At 53.3% G+C, this 16,622-nt stretch overlaps 1 protein-coding gene across 1 annotated transcript; it reads right to left on the bottom strand.

Annotated features, from left to right (window-relative positions):
- Positions 1–8,436: 8,436 nt before the first annotated feature.
- On the bottom strand, positions 8,437–11,966 carry DMRTA2 (DMRT like family A2). Its single transcript, XM_079900962.1, has 2 exons — positions 11,286–11,966; positions 8,437–9,791 (listed from the first exon to the last, which is right to left on the bottom strand). The coding sequence occupies exons 1-2, from the start codon at positions 11,899–11,901 to the stop codon at positions 8,740–8,742; spliced, it is 1,668 nt and encodes a 555-aa protein (XP_079757088.1). The 5' UTR covers positions 11,902–11,966; the 3' UTR covers positions 8,437–8,739.
- Positions 11,967–16,622: the final 4,656 nt, after the last annotated feature.

A 16,622-nucleotide genomic window follows, 5' to 3' on the forward strand; every position in this document is an offset into this window, starting at 1 on the left:
TCACACACACTAGGATGGCTAGAATAAAAAAGACAGATAATAACAGGTATTGTCAAGGATGTGGAGAAACTGGAACCCTACTGCACTGCTGGTAGGACTGTAAAATGGTGCAGTTGCTGTGGAAAACATTTTGGCAGCTCCTCAAAAGGTTAAATATAGGGTTAGGATCCAGCAATGCCACTCCTAGGTATATAACCAAGAGAAATCAAAATGTATGTGCACAGAAAACCTTGTACACAAAATGTTCATAGCAGCATTATTCATAATAGCCACAAACTGGAAGCAACTCAAATGTCTATCAACAGAGAAGTGGATAAACAAAATGTGGTATATCCATTTTATGGAATATTATTCAGCAATAAAAAGGAATGAAGTACTTATCCATGCTACAATGGATGGACCTCAGAAGCATTATGCTAACTGAAAGAAGCCAGACACAAAAGACTACATGTTTTATGATTCCATTTATGTGAATTTTCCAGAACAGACAAATTGATAGACCGAAAGTAAATTAGTGGCTAGGTAGAGTTGGAGAGTCTGGGGCCAATGAGTAGTAACTGCTAATGGGCACAGAATTTCTTTTGGGGTGATGAAAATATTCTAAAATTGATTATGGTGATGGTTTCACAACTATGGGAATATATTAGAAACCACTGAATTGTACACTTTAAAAAGTGAATTGTACGGTATATGTATAATTTCTCAAAAAAGCTGTTATTTAAAAATATTCAAGTGTAAGACAACAAACAATTTAACTTTTTAAAAATTGGGCAAAATAGTTGAACAGACAATTCAGCAAAGAAGATATATGATAAAAAATAAATACATGAAAAGGTGCTTAAGGTCACTAGTCATTAAGGAAATGCAAATCAAAACCACCATAAGATACCACTGCACTACGATCAGAATGGCTTTAAAAAAATGCGCCAGACAAACCAGGAGTGATGAGGCAGCAACTCTCATATGTTGCTGGTGGGAATGAAAAATGGTATAACCTCTCTGGAAATATAAAGTTAAACATACACTTAACCATATGAACTGGCAATCATACTCCCAAGTATTTACCCTGGAAAAATGAAAACTTGTGATCACACAAAAGCCTGTTCATGGTTTATAGCAGTTTCATTCATCTATTCACAATCACCCAAAATGAAAACAATCCAAATGTCTTTCAACAGTGAATGGATTAGCAAACTGTGGTATAGCCATACAATTGAATACTATGCAGCAATAAAGCGGAATGAACTATTGACACATGCAACAACTTGGTTGAATCTTAAAGGCGTTATTCTGAGTGAAAGAAACCAATCGCAAGAGGCCACATGCTATATGATTCTATCTATATAACATTCTGGAAAAGAAAGAACTGTAAAGACAGAGAACAGATCAGTGGTTGCCAAGGGTTAGAGGTTGGGGAGAAGGCTTGATTATAAAGGAGCAGCAGGGGGAAGTTTTCTGGGGTGATGGAGTTGCTCTGAATTCTGATTTTGATGGTGGTTACGCACATCTATTTGTGTGTTCCAACATTTAGAAATGTACTACGAAACAAATATTTAAAAAATAAATAAAATTTTTAAAATTATAAATCAAAATTTAAAATATATGAATATATTTTACATATGTGTGTATCTATCTGTATACACACACAGTCACTGCAGGGACTGTTTAGAACTTTGACCACCAACAATTTTTTGGAGGTGAGTAATATTTTCTTTCTGAAATTTTTCAGAATTGCTGGGCTATGGTGATAATTTAAAGAGCTGACCAACTTGTAGTCAGTTTTATTATTGTTTTAAATTCTCTACAAGGGACTTCCCTGGTGGCTCAGTGGATAAGACTCTGCGTTCCCAATGCAGGGGGCCTGGGTTCGAACCCTGGTCAGGCAACTAGATCCCACACGCATGCCGCAACTAAGAGTTCAGATGCCACAACTAGGGAGCCCACGTGCTGCAACTAAGCAGCCAGCAAGCCGCAATTAAGAAGCCCGCCTGCCACAATTAAGACCCGGTGGAACCAAATAAATAAATATTTTAAAAAAATTCTCTACAAACAATGCACCCTCTAATTGCCTACTCTGGGGAGATGGCTCCCACTACCCCAACTCTGGTGTGCCACCTGCTTCTGTGGTTCTGAACTAAAAGACCTTAGACATAGAGAAACTGATTCTGGAAGCTGGAAATCAGTGAACTAAAAGGTCCAAGGGTACGAGTGGGACTCTGACAGCATCTGCTATAGCTGACCAAATCCTGGTTCGAACAATAAATCGATAAGTTATATGTTATATGTATGTATGTATGTATAAACAAACAAACAAATAAGTCCATCCTCAGTGAGGGCAATTGGGTAAATCTTAATATGTATTGAGTATTAGATAATATAAAGGAATTATTTTTCCTATTTACAGTGTATTAACGATACTGTGGTTCTGTAAGAAAATGTCTCATGTTTTAGAAATGCATACTGAAGCATTTCACAGTGGAATTTCACAATGTTGATAATTTATTTTTAAATACTTCAAAGAAAAATTAGGCCAAACAAATATGGCAAATATTAGTAATTGTTAAGGTTATGTGATGAATATGTAAAGGTTTATCATACTCTTCTCTCCACTTTCTTATATGCTTGAAATCGTTCATAATAAAAGGTTTTCAAAATTTTAAAAATGCATTAGAAAATGCCAGAAATTTTGAGTCTCTTAGTGCCTGAGCCAATGAAACCTCATTCCAATAAGACCCCACAGTCCTATCATGATACATCCGAGATGAATTTGAATCAGAGAAAGTTTGGAGTATTTCACTGTCCCTTGAAAAAGAAAATGGAAAAGCATGTAGCATGTTTTATAAAGCTTCCACCCTAAAATGCTAAAACAAAGACTAGTAGGGCTAAAATGGGCAAACATTCAGCTGTCCTGAAAGCCTGGTTTTCCAGAGGCCCTATATGTTGCAGAAGCCTTGGTAACTGAGGACTAGCTTCTGGGAGGATATCAATTACCTCTTTTTAAGTCGGTGTGACTTGGGTGTCAGTCACTTGCAAATGGAAGAGTCTTGTTACATTCCTTGACCTATAAGGCTAGGTCATAAAGGGCCATGTAGCTTTCAGTTTGTTCACTGAATATCTGCCCCTGGAACCCTGACATGTAAGAGATCAGATACCCCGAGGCTACCATGATGAGGGGCTACATGTAGGTGCTCCAATCAATGGTCCAGCTGAGCCCAGCCTTCCCGCCATCTATGCAAATGCACCAGACATGTGACTGAAGCTGTTACCCTCCAGACTAACACATCCACCAGCTGAATACCACCCAGAGATCTCCATCAGCACTATATGGAGCAGAAGAATGATCCAGCCATGCCCTGTCCAAATTCCTGACCCATGAAATTATGAGATTAAAAAAATGGTTATTGTGTTAAGTCACTGAATTTGGGGCCATTTGCTATGCAGCAACAGTTAACAGAAACAGGAAGCCAGAAGGTGTGACCTATGCTGTGTAGTGGCAGATGCAGTTTTTAATGGAGCCTGAAACTTTTAAGAAAAAGAAGCCACTTGACCATGTGCACAAAATGAAAAGAACCTGTACAGGTGGGGAGTCCTGAAGTTTAAGTTTTAAGTTACATTGGTGTCACAATAGATACATGACTGATTGCCCAGTGTCCTGTCCCAGGACAATGACCTTTAAAGGGTGCAAAGTTTTAGGAGAATGATTTTAATAGGCATGAACAAAAATGATGAGAGGCAGAACTCCAATATCTGGGGTCTCAACACCCTTCCCTGGCCCATGGTCTCCACCAAGAGAGTCCTGTGTCCTATGGCGGGGGGAAGGGATGGGGCTGACCCATTTCATCCTCCCAAGGCCCTGCTGCCACCCACATGTTGACTCTTTCTACCATTTGGTGTCCATTCCTAGAGGCCCTATGAGCCCTTCAAAGTCTGTATTTTCTTTTCTTTTTAAAAATATTTATTTATTTATTTGCCTGCGCCAGGTCTTAGTTGTGGCATGCGGGATCTAGTTCCCAGACTAGGGATCAAATCCAGGCCCCCTGCACTGAGAGCGCAGAGTCTTAACCACTGGGCCATGAGGGAAGTCCCCAACATCTGTATTTCGAATATTGAGAATTCTTTCCTCACCCTCCAATCTTGCCTCTGTTCCAGGAGCACACGACTCTGAGTGTCGCCCTCAATGAGACATCCAGCCCAGACACCTGAAAATCAGCCATGAGTCCTCCCCCCAGCTTACTCCCCATATTGGATCAACGGTGGAGAGTCTGGCTCCCAGCAGTTCTTGAAGTCAACCTCTTCTCTCCCTGTCCCTACGCCCACTGGTCATTTTTTTGGTGCTGCCATCTCTCACGGCTCCCCCTCGGAGGGGTTCGGCCTTCCTCCTAACAATCTATCCAATCCAAATGCAAATCTCACCAGGCACTGCTATCAATGGCTCCCAGTACCCACACTCTGAAAGCCTTATTCTGGAGTTCAACGATCTCCATGATCTGACCTCTAACCTCTAACATCACAGCCTGCCCCCACCTCCTCCGTCTCCACCTGCTCCTTTAGAGGGACCCCTCACTCCCTCACCCATTTCCTGCCATGAATTGCAATGCTGCCCCTCATCAAGCCCCTCGGAACCCAGCTGCAGCCTCACCCCTTCTCAGAAGCATCTCCAGAACCCACACTCTCCAATGTGATGACCTTTCTCTATGGCCCCTTGCTCTGGGCAGGATGCCTCCCATAACTTGTGACACTTCAGAGGATTTATAAGCTGAACTTGCTCCGAGCTGTTCACTCCTCTGTGAAATGGGACAATATCCACACCAAAGAATCTGAGAATTATAATAATGGAAGCCTAGTGAGTAGGCACTGAGCTAAGAGCTCTTTGCACAATACCTCATTTAATCCTCACGACACTCAAAGTGGCATACACTACTATTAGCCGTATTTAACTGAGAAGGGAACTAAGGTGAAGCACCTTGCCTAACTTGCCTTTCCCTGGCAGACCTCCCTGACCTCCCTGGCAGACCTCCTTGGCCCTGATCAGTGCATCCTCCTTGCCTGTTTAGTCGCCTCCCCCCTCAACTCCCAACACATAGTTTTAATTGGGCAGGGGTGGCACCTGTCTTGTACTGGGTCTGGCATTCAGTAAGTACTTAGCAAATATTTGCTGACTTGAGTAATCTGTGAATGAATAAACCTAGCCAGCGACAGAGCCTGGATCCCAGCTCTTGCCTCTTTCTCACCCACTGAGCAGGATCCTGTGCAGGGAATGTGCTTAGTACAGGACCTGGCACACAGTAGGCACACAGTGCTGCTGTTGGAGGAGGAGGAAGAGGAGAAGATAATTTTAAAAGGACTACTATCTCGATTGAGTGTGTCTCCCCCAAGGCACAGGACTGGGTTGGCTCCAGCCGGCTTAGGGAGAGTTTGGAAATAAACACAGACAGTAGAGATCAGGAAGGGAACTCCTGTCCCATCTTCCCCTCCCAGGAGAAAAGAGGTGATGCTCCACCTTTGTCCTTTCCATCAGGGGTGACGGCAACGCCCCAAGCAAGAACCCCAAGCTCCTCCCCAATACGGATCCCAGGGGAGCTCAGGCCCCAGCCCCCTCCCGCCCACTACGGAAGCTCCCTGAACCAAAGGTGCCTACTCTTCCGCCCCTGCCACTCCCACCGCTGCAACCTAGCAACCCGGCTTGAGCGTCCTGGGCTCTGATTCTCGCTCCTCAGAGCCTGGATGTGCGACCCTGGGCCGGTCACTGTGAACCTCTGAGCCTTAGTCTTCCTGGCTGCTCCGTGGGCAACGGAGTCCGGGGCCCCGAGGGTGCAGGACTTTGCCAGGCGCCAAGGCTGTGGCTGACCATCCTGGGTTTCTATCGTCGGGCCAGGGAGGGGAGGAACCTTGGAACCCCACTACTCCACCCCGTCTAACTTCCACCGCTGGAGAACCATTCTGAGTTCTACGGAAGACGACGCTTGAAGCCCAAAGCTGAGGCCGCGGCCTCTCTGGGCGCTAGGAGCAAGCCGCCTCTCCTCTCTGGGCCGCACGTGTACACAGGAGGTGGGTTACGGCAGAGGCCCCGCCGTCGGCCAGCCGAGACCGCTTCACGAGAGGAGAGGGAGAAACAAGCCCACTGGGAGAATGGAAAGGAAAAGAGATTCAGGGTCCCCGGATGGTTGGACAAGTCCCTGAACCACTCTGGACCTCAGTTTCCTCCTCTGTAAAATGGAGACGATAATAAACAACTCACTGGATTTCCCCGGGTTTGCCGTGAGGATAAACTAAAATAATGACCTTGAAAGCTATTGAACTCCAGGTGTTCTGGAGAGTGGGTAACGCGGGCCCACAGGCCGCCTCTCTCCGTCTGGCTTGAGCACCAGCAGGAACCGAGAACTTCAGATGACCCAATATAGATCCCTCCTGAAACCAAGAGACCAAGACAGATCTTAAGCTCACCTAGAGCGGGGAAGAGGGCTGATCCCGAGGAGGGGGCAGCTGGAGCGCGGGTTGAGAGAGGATGCGAGGCCTCTGAAAACCTGGAGTGGGAGGAGGGAAAACCTGGAGTGGGAGGCTTGAGAGCGCGCAGCCTTGAAGCGCAAGAAAGTTCACACTTCTAGAAGCTCCCGCGCACTTTCTTCCGCCTTCCTCTCTACTTCCTAGGTAACTCTTCCCTCTTTTCTTTCTCGTCTCTCTCTTCGTTCCTCCCTATCTTCATTGCCTGTCTCGCCCCATCTCTCTGCTCTCGCCCCTTCTCCCCCCACTTCCAGCTCCTCATCACCCTCGCACTTTATAACCAAACAGCCAAACCCCTTTCCAATTAAAGTGGAATTAGGCAACTCAATCAAATTAGTTCCCTATTAAAGCCCTTCTTTATTAAACCGTTTTCTTGTCCCTGCTATTAAGTTTCACCGCCTGGCGGAACTCGAGCCGGCCCCAGAAGTTTACCTTGGGAAGTCGCCGGCCCAGCCTAGGGGAGGGGACACCCTGTTTCTCAGCGAGGGGGGAGTCACCCAGCCAGAAGCGGGAGGGACTTGGGAGGCCGGAGGCGGGTGTCGGCCCCGGAGCCGCCAATTTCTTCAGCTCCGCTTAAGGAGGGAAGGTCAAAAAGGGGCGCGGAGTGAGGTCGGGCTGGAAGGCGCGTCCTCACCGCCGCTCTCAGATTACACTGTCTAGGGCGAAGGCAGCGCCCCACCACCCCAAAAATAACTCCCAGGCCGCTGGCCTCTGTGAGAGAGCGGTCTTAGCCTTCCCTCCCCAGCCGCCGTCTCGGCTGCCGTTCCTTCCAAACCTGAAGACGGAGGCGCGCGGCGGGCGCCCAAATCTGCGCCCCGGGGAGAACGGGAACCCGGCCGGCGGCCTCGCAGGACTCCGGGAACCGAGAGCACTGGCAAGGCGACCCCTCCGCAACCCGCGCGCCCGAGCGGGGAGTGGGAGGGACACCAGGTTCCACAAGCACGGCGGACGCTGCTCCTCCCGGAGTGCTGAGCGCGCGCCTCTCCCAGGCGCTGCAGGAAGTTTCCTCGCCCCGCACCCCCGAGGGTCGTAAGCACCCTCCGGACCTCGGGCAAGCTTCTCCCTGATACCGCGGCTCCGGCGAGGAATTAAGATTATCAACCCGGCCGCCCGAGAAGCGGGACGGGATTCGTTGCTGTTTTCTTAGAAAATAACATTTATTTCTAGCTCATGTCTAGGCAAAGGAAAGCACAAAGTGAGCCATTCTCTGCAGCAGCGTTTCCCGCTGCCGGCCCTTCGGCCGAGGTGCCTGGCGAGTCCCGCGAGGCGGGGATGGGCCCTCCGGCGGGCGGTTCCGGCTCAGTCACGGGTCACTCTGTTCCTGCTTCAGTGCGCACCTAGACCGCTCCTTAGGGAGAGACAGGCCGCAGGCAAGAGGGGCGGGTGGGCAGGATTCATCTCGAGTTTACAATATATTTAATCTATAAACCTGATAAGTACAATGCACGCATAGTCTAATTTTTTTCCGTTTTGTCCTTTTTTTGCTTGTTTTTGAATATTTTTCACGTTAATACCGAGGTCACCTACAGATTAATAACTTAGAATTCCATTTTATAACATTATACACTGGCTTGTATATATATGTATAGTTTATATATAGATTTATACATATATAAAAACTCACACTGCACCAAGGAAACCCATGCTTATCGGCATAAGCAACAAAGAGAGCGACAAATACCGCAACGAGGAAAGTGCACCTTAGAACTTGTTTCCTTTTTTTCTTTTTTTACAATTTGATATCGATATATATGTGTGTCCCAAAGACTCGACTCAGTGCCAAGAGATTTATACATCCTAAATTTATATTTGTTAGAGCGAATATTAAAATTTTTTTAAGGGAGGGGGAGACACAGAAGACAGACTCTCGGACTATCCTGCCAACCATTTGGGAGCGCGGGCAGGTGTGACGAGCATAGCGACAGGAGAGGCAGGAGCTTGCGCAGCGGCTGCAGCCTCTGAATTCTCAAGAATTCCCGGCCTTCTGAAGGGATGGGGAGCCTTGATAGGGTAGCGGGACGAGGATGGGGGTCTCACATCCCCTCCGAGAACATCTGAAGCTGCTCCTCTTTGCTCAGCTCTCCCCACCCACCGTCCAAAACAAAACTGAAAACCACCTTGGAGCGAGAGGATCCCAGCCGGGGCGCAGAGAGCGCACCAGGCAAAGACGGGCCGGCAGCCCGCGGGGCAAGCCTGGGGTCCCTGTTTGGGGGCCGCCCGACTGCCAGGCCGCTCGCCCTACTGCTTCTCAGGGGCGCCATTGACCATGGGCCCGTACAGGCCGCCGCCGTAGGTCGGCTCCTTGTGCACAGCAGCGGCGGCGGCCGAGCGGTCGCGCATGAGATCACTGAAGGCGTAGTCCATGGGCGGGCGGAAGCCGAGTGTGGGCACCAGGCCGGCGGTGGAGTAGGGAGCCATGAAGGCCAGGCCGCGACTGTGCGCCGCCGCCGCCGAGTAGGCCAGGCGCAGGGGGCTGAGGCCGAGCGGCGCGCCCAGCGGGTAGGCGCCCGCGTCGGCGCCGAAGTGACTGGCGTTGGGCTGCAGTGGCGAGAAGGCCGAGCGGCTGCTCAGCGAGCCCAGCGCCCCGGGCGCCATGGCGCCGGCCAGCAAAGGTCTGTGGTGCGGAGGTGCGGCTGGGCCCGCCTGCAGCGGCGCGGGCAGCCCCGGCCCCCCAGCGGCCGCGGCGTCGACGCGGCCAGGCCACGCGTCATCCGCTGCTACTACTGCCCCCACCGCGGCCTTATCGGGGGGCACGGCGGGGCCGAGGCCGGCCGCCAGGCCCCCGCGGTGGTGGTTCAGCACCTGCTCGATAGCCTGCACCACGTCGCCGCCGCAGCCCTGCAACACTAGCTCCAGGACACCCCGCCGGTGGCCCGGGAAGACGCGCGTCAAGATGTCTAGCGGCGTCCGCTGTCGTGGACCCGGGCCCCCGCCCAGCCCGGGCGCGGGAGCGGCCTCTGCCTCTTCTTTGTCGACCTCGGAACCGGATTCTGAACCCAGAGGGCTGGTGGATCCCGGGCTGTCCTCCTCGCCGCCGCCTCCGGGGCCAGCGCTGCCTGGGCAGCTGCCACCTGCCTCTTTGGAGGCCCGGGCCAGGGGCGACCCAGAAAAGGACTCGCCGTCGCCGTTCTCCGAGCCCGAGCCTGCTCGCACCTCTGGGGACGATGTCCCGGGACCAGAGTCCGCGCCGTCGGGTGATAAGGGCTTTCCCGGCGGCGGCTGCGGGCTGCCTGCGCGGCCTGCCTGAAGCAGCGTCTTGGGGAATACGTCAAACTTCTGTAACTTGGCCTCTAGGAGGGGAGAAAGGGGTATGTAAAGGAGCGGTTAGCAGGGAAGTGACCGCACCCCACAGCACCAGAGCCCTTTGGAGTCCAGCTTCCTTTCCCTCTGAGCCTCACAACCCTCATTCACTGGCTCCAAAACCCTTCTTTCTTTTTCTTCCAGCATTCCTTCCCCTCTGAGCCCCTACAGCCTGGCTCTTTCTCGGCTCCCAGAGCGCATTCTCTTTCTGTACCCAGAACCCCAACCACCTGTGCCCTGTAAACTCAGTGTCCAGTGACCCTCTTCCTACATCTGTGCCCAGTACCTTCACCCTTCCTAGTCTTGGCCTGCTCTGGAGAAGTGGCCTGACCCAGAGGTCAAACAGGAGCCAACACAACTTGCACCTGCACCGCACACTGTATAGAAGACCTCACTCCACCCCTGTGATTCCAAGAGCCAACCCAGCCCTGGGTGCTCTGTGGCCCTGGGCAGCACAGCCTGGAGGGGAATGCACCTTGGGCATTTACAAGATCCCAAGCCTCTCTACAGGCAAAAGTAGAGCCTCTATTTCTAATCCATCCTTTCCAAAATTAAGACCTAAGTGGGACTTCCCTGGCGGTCCAGTGGTTAAGACTTGATCCCTGGTTGGGAGCTAAGATCCCACGTGCCTCCCGCCAAAAAACCAAAACATAAAACAGAAGCAATATTGTAACAAATTCAATAAAAAGACTTTAAAAGTGGTCCACATCAAAAAAATCTTAAAAAATAATTAAGACCTAAAAAGTTCTTCCCTCCCAAGCTGGAAGCTGAGTGAGCCCTGGCCTAATTCCGCACCCCCTCCCCCAAAAGCCTAGGGAGTCTCGAAGAAGAGGGTGCGGCCAGAGCAGGACAGGGAGTGCACTGGGAAGAGGAAAGGGGATTGAGAGAAGGGAGAGAGTGCGTACTCTGAGAAAAGGGAGACGAGCAGGGAAGGAAGCTAGAAAGAAGGAGCAGGGCGGTTGACCAGGGAACATTAGGAACAGGAGAAAAGGAATCCTGCGGGGGAGGGGGGGAGTGGGGTTGGGAAGGAATTCGGCGTCCTCAGTACCTAGAGAAAGCGAAGCGGGGCGGGGGAGGGGACTTGGAGAGGGTCGGATTGCTGAAGAGAGTTGGGAAGGAGCGGAGGGATCTGCGGCGTGTGGAGAAGCGCAGAACGAAAGAAAAGATAAGACGCGTGGGTTCTCGCGCTGGGGAGAAGACCCAGAGAAGTGAGCAAGAAAGCTGAGACATGGCTGCCTTTGGGTAGAGGCAATAAGATTAAAGCGTTTACATTTGGGCCTGCGGTGAGAGAAAGGAATAAAGTGCAAATGCTTGAGAAAGGGGAGAAAGGAAAGTTTGTGTGTTTATGCCTCAAATCAGGGGCTTGGTGCGCGGGCAGCTCCACCAGGTGGGGCGTTTGGAGAACGGGATTCTACTCTTTCAGTACCGAAACAAGTCCCTGGGCTGCGCGCCCCTGAACCCCGTCCCTGCTCCCCTCTCCTCACCTGAGCTCCCCGCGCCCGCGGCGCCGCCTCCGGTGCCCGCGGGCGCTCCCGCTCCCGGCCCCCCGCCGTCGGCGGCGCACACAGAGCCGAAGACCTCGTAGGCGGGTCGCGGCGGGATGATGCCGTTGGCGGCGGCCAGCGCCAGGCCCTCGGCAGTGCCGTAGAGGAGCTGTAACTCGCGCGCCTCGTTCTCTTCCTGCGCCTGTTGCCTACGCAGCGCCACCTGCGCCGCCATGACGCGCTGGCGCTCGGCGATGAGCGTGCACTTGGCGCACAGGCAGTCCTTCCAGCGGCAGTAGCGCTTGTGGCCCTTGAGCGCAGACACCACGCCGTGGTTGCGGCAGCGCGCGCACTTGGGGGTCCGCGGGTACTTCTCCGCAGCCCGCAACAACAGCGGCGGCGCTCGTAGCAAGCCGCCCGCCACGCTCACAGGTAGCGAAGCGGCCGCTGCCGCCGCCGCTGCCACCGACGCCACCGAAGCCACGGGCGGGCCCGTCGCTGTCGCAGCCGCCGTCGGCGCGCCGGGTACGCTGGGCAACTCGGAGCGCAGCTCCATGGCAGGACCTGGCGTGGAACACCGTGGGAAGAGGGGAGAAACTTGCGGTGAGGAGCGCATGGTGCGCTAAGCTAAAGCGCACCCTGGAGGAATCCAGGTTTAGAGAGGGGCATTTCGGCAGCGGGAGGTTTAGCTAGCAGTTACCGAATCGCTGGGAGGAGGTACCTTTGGAGTCCACTTGTAAATGCCGAACTCCCCGACCCCACTCCCACCAGAGTTCTTATAACTGATTTATGCACTGGGTGTAAGATTTCATCTGAATCAGTGGTTCCACTGGAAAAAATTAAAAGACATATAAAGTTTGAAAGTCATTGGTTCAGATGAATGTAACAAGGGTTTGAAAAAAAAAAGATCCCCCAAAGTTTAGCAGAACTGAGGTTAGACAGGCAGAGAGAAATGTTTGTTTGGTGGGACTCGAATTAGAAAATTTTGACCCAACAGTTAGACTGATGCCAAGAGCAAAACAGGAAAACCCGAGGCGAAACGTTCAGTTTTATAGAAGGGTGAAGAGGAGGGTAATAGCAAGGCATAGAGTTCAGCTGGTTGGGCTGGAAGATTTTTTTCTGGTGGGAGCAGGAGAGTTGGAGAGAAAACTCAGGGACGAAAAAAAAAAAGCTCTAGGAAGTGGAGTGAAGGCTAGGAAACAACTCAGGGGCAAAGTTAGGCCCAGGGGCCCAGGGGCCCAGGGACCCGTGGAAATGTGGGGGTCCAAGTTCCAAGGGGCGGGCCTCCAGGGGGGAAGAGAAAATGGTGTGGAGCTGAGTTCAGGAGGCCTGGGGAGGTGGATTACAGAGGAAATGCAGTGGAGGGATCTTTCTTTCGGTAGGCAAACCCAGCCCGAGGATTAGCTTGAGGGGCGAGGAAAACAGCGAGAAACAGGTAATATGGGGGTCTGGGACCCAGGGTCCACGCGGGAGAGAGGGCTGTGCGTGAAAAAAACCCCTCAGGCATAGGCTGGGCTTGGAGATGGAGTAAACCTGTGGCACAGTTTTTAGCCTTGTAGTCTGGAGTAGTCGGGGAGGAAAAAGTATCTTGCAAAAGTTAAGCATTGCAGGAGGGAGAGCCTTTTAGCTGACCAACTCACCCGGCCTTCCCCTCCCCTCCCGGTTTAGGGATCCAGTCGTCAGACACGCCCTCTCCATTCTGGGGCACCGCGGGACCCCGCTCGGGAGCAGATTCCCAAATTCTGGTCTCGGAGTTGGGTTCCTGGGATTTGAATGGCCCAGCAGGCACCACCGAGGCGTGGGAGTCGCCTCTGGAACTGGGTCTGAGAGAACGCAGGAGTCCCCCCTGTGCCGTGGCCTCAGGAGGCCCAAGCGGGCCCAACTCTAAGCTTCCGCCGCGGCCTCCTCTGGGTCCCCGGTTCCACTCCTGAGCCCGAATTCTGGTGTCTCCGCCCAAGAATTCTGGACCCCGTCCCTTTGCGCACTGCCTTCTTCCCTCAGGCCCCTCGAGCCGCGCAGTCCCTGAGGCCAGAGTGGCCCGGGCTTCATCAACAGGGGCGGAAGGCCGGGACGCCTCCCCTGCCCTCCCTGCGGCCCTCAACTACCTGCCTTAGGCTCGGGGATCCTCCTCCGCGGGCGCTGCACGCGCCTCCCAGCTCCGCTCGCGACGCTGGCGCTCTCAGCCTCTTCCCCTTGCCCCCGGCCCCTTATCTGACCACGTCACCCTCCTTCAGTCACCATGTCCGAACTTCCGGACCCCCTCAGAACGCTGCGCAGTCCAACCCTTCCGTCGGAAATCGGAGCCGGGCAACCGTTTAGGGATCGACTGGCTGGAACCCACGACCCGGCCCTTTCCGCGCCGCGTCCCCTCGCGGAGCGCGCCGGACGCTGCACACAGTCTGGCCCCAGCTGCCCGGCGCTGCCAGACTCTCAATGAGCAGCTTCCCCGCTCTATTGTTGCTCCTTAGGGCTCCATTAGACAGAATTGGCCAACAATGTGGCGCCTGCCATTGGCCAGGGGAGGCAGACGGCGCTCTGATTGGCCGGGCCCGCGCCCGGGGAGCCCCGCACTCTACAGTGTCCGAAAGATTCGAAACTGCAAAAGCTTGTCTGAGGGCCTCGGGGAGGGGAGGGGGCGCTCCAGGGAAGGAGTGGAAAAAAAAGTGGGCAAGGAGGAGCGTTGAAAATACCGTGACAAGTAGTTTCCGTGTGCCCGAGAGCGTGTGAATTGCGCATAATTACCGTGTCGGGTGCGCCTCTACGTAGACGTCTGTAACCCCTCGGTTTCTGGGGCGCGGGCTCCGCTGCGCTGCTCTCACTGGCCGGGGGCGCTTGGCAAGGCCGACCTCCCCAAGTAGCCCTGGCGGCCCAGGGCGGGATGGGGGCAGGTGACAATTCAATTACCGCGGTCGGGGTGGGGGTGGAATGGGAGCGCGGGGGTGGAGAAGGGAGGGTGTTCATGGCATAAATGCCAGGAAGAGTTTTCCTCCCTCCATCCGGCTCTGTTTCGGCATGCTCCCAAGTCCAACGCGTTTGGGGTAGTGGAGGCTTTTTTTTTTTTTTCCGCCCCTGCCGCGTTTAAAAGGCAGATCCTTTATTTTAAAAGTCCTGGTACGATAGGCATCACGGAGGGTAAGTGTGGCTTGAGGATTTTCGTTTTTAAGGAGCCGGGATAGGAGAAATGAGATAGCGCTTCCTGTCGGCGCCCGCCGGGGCAGTGCGCTCTGCGCCTTTCCTTTCCCAGCCCCTCTAACCCCGTCCTTCTGCCCATTTTTCTCTTTCCTTTCCTCACTTCTGCAGCATCTAGATATCTTTTCCGTGGTGGTGGGATTCTTTTCGTCGTTGTTTTAAGTTAACAGTTTGATTTTCTTTTTTAAACGAAAGTAAAAAGTGGCTTCTCTCTGTCTCCCCATATCCTCTTGGACGCAGGACGCACATCAGTCTGCCTGTTCTTCCGGTCCAGAGACAAGGTCGCCGCGGGCCCCAGTGAGTAGTTTTAACTTTCGCCTTACCCTCCCGTCCTGACGTCACGGCTCTGAGGAACAGCTCGGTGCGCAGAGGAGGTAACAGTTTCGGATTTTGTTTCCCTCTTGAATGGCAACATCTGGAATTAATGCCGCGGTCCTCGGGCGGGATCGCCTCGGGTTTCCCTCGCTGTGATTCTCTTTCCCTTTACTTTCTGTCTTTTCCTCGTTCTAATGTTCTCTCACTCATTTTTCTTTTCTACTTTTCTCTCTCTCCTTCAGAGTAAAGAAAATTCGTTTAATTTATGAGAAAAAATGAGTTTTCCAGTCGTTCTCCCTCCACTCCCGACCAAGGGTTGCCGCGTTGCCCTTTCGAACTTCCAGGGCCCCCAGGCTCTGGCCCGCGCTAGCCGGGGCTCGGACGTACTGGGCGTGCAGACTCGGCCGGGGGCCTCGGAACGCAGAACCTTCCACTTGGCAGGTCTACTGCTGCCAGCCCGAACGCCTCTGACGCCGGGGGCTGGGGATTGGGGTAGGAAGGCGAGACGAGCGAGGCCCCACCGCCCAGCGCGGGACCTCGCGCAGGTTCCTCGGCGAAGCCAAACCGAGGACCGGGGCGGGGGAGGGGGTGGTGCGCGCAACAGCCAGGCAGATTCGGACAGATTGCTTCCAGAAAGTTGACCAGGGCCGCGCGCAGCGTGCTCAGACCTTGACAGTCTGCGATAAGGCTAGAAACCCGGCTGTTCGCTCCTAGCAAATTCCACTCGCTGGAGCCTGAGAATGTGTTTGGGAAGGAGAAAGGGGTCAGCTCCCGCTGGGTCCCCCGCATGGACAGATGGTAAGGGAGTGAGTCTGGGATAAAAATCCTTTAGGAGCGAAGGACCCAGACCCCACCGTCCAACATCTTGAGGTTATGAGGTCAAGGAAATCTATGCGTCAACTGCACCCTGGCAGGGCGGTGGGTGGAGGAGAGACGACAGAATCCGGCGCCTCCTCCCAGAGCTACCTTGGATAAAGTTTTCGAGACATTATTTTAAACCCCAAACGAAATGAACAATAGAAATCTGCCTAGCTTCCGGGGAGGCGTTGGCCCAAACACCCCTCTTCGCACTTGAGGCCAGGCCACTGTGAGATTCCCCCAGTCCGGTCCCAGTGATCCTGCGGCAGCCAAGGGTCAAGCCACAGGATTTGGGATCCCCGCGTTTTCCCGCTGGCGTAGAAGGAATCTTATTTTCTTAAGTTGGGGAGAGGACACATTCTGGAACCCAGCCCAACCAGAGGGAACCTGCCCACCCCTAGAGCAGTCACCTCTCTCCTCGGGTTCACCGCCCAACAGGTCCGGGACCCACAGTCTTTCTTTTGATATCCCCGAGGTTCTGATGTCCCCCCTGCTCATGGGAGTGAATGTGTCATGGAAGGAGTCAGAGTAACCGTCCTTGGTCGAAGTCACTGCACTCACACCTCCATAGGCCACTCTGAGCTAGTCCTGATTTGGCCTGTGCTCTCAGAGGGGAGCAGACCAGAACGGGGTGGCTGGACAGAGCTGCCAGCGGTGGGGAGAGCATGCCCAGACTGAGGCATTAGGGGCTACGCCCCTGACGCACACCAGAGTGTGGCTTCACAGCTGGACACACAGTCTGCACGTGTGACCTCATTCTGCACAAATCTTGGACACACCTCGTACCTGCACGGAGTGTCTGCGCAGAGGGTGCATGCATCTCTGACGCTGCTCTCCCACCTGAGAGGATCCCTTCGGAAAGTTTGATGGACTTCACAGCACTCTCATAAGCATGTCCTCATTCTGAGACATTCACTCGGTGAGTGACCTCTCACCCAGGTGTTCACAGATTCCCATCTTGGTGGCTGAACACCA

This window comes from Stenella coeruleoalba (assembly GCF_951394435.1).
Source record: "Stenella coeruleoalba genome assembly, chromosome: 1".
In the NCBI taxonomy this organism is placed as follows: Eukaryota; Metazoa; Chordata; class Mammalia; order Artiodactyla; family Delphinidae; genus Stenella; species Stenella coeruleoalba.

Bases quoted from the DNA above. Each gene is read 5' to 3' on its own strand.
- DMRTA2 (XM_079900962.1), bottom strand. From the start codon at position 11,901: ATGCGCTCCTCACCGCAAGTTTCTCCCCTCTTCCCACGGTGTTCCACG. The intron at 9,792-11,285 runs GTGAGGAGAGGG...CTCCCCTCCTAG, and splicing joins CGCGGGCGCGGGGAGCTCAG to AGGCCAAGTTACAGAAGTTT.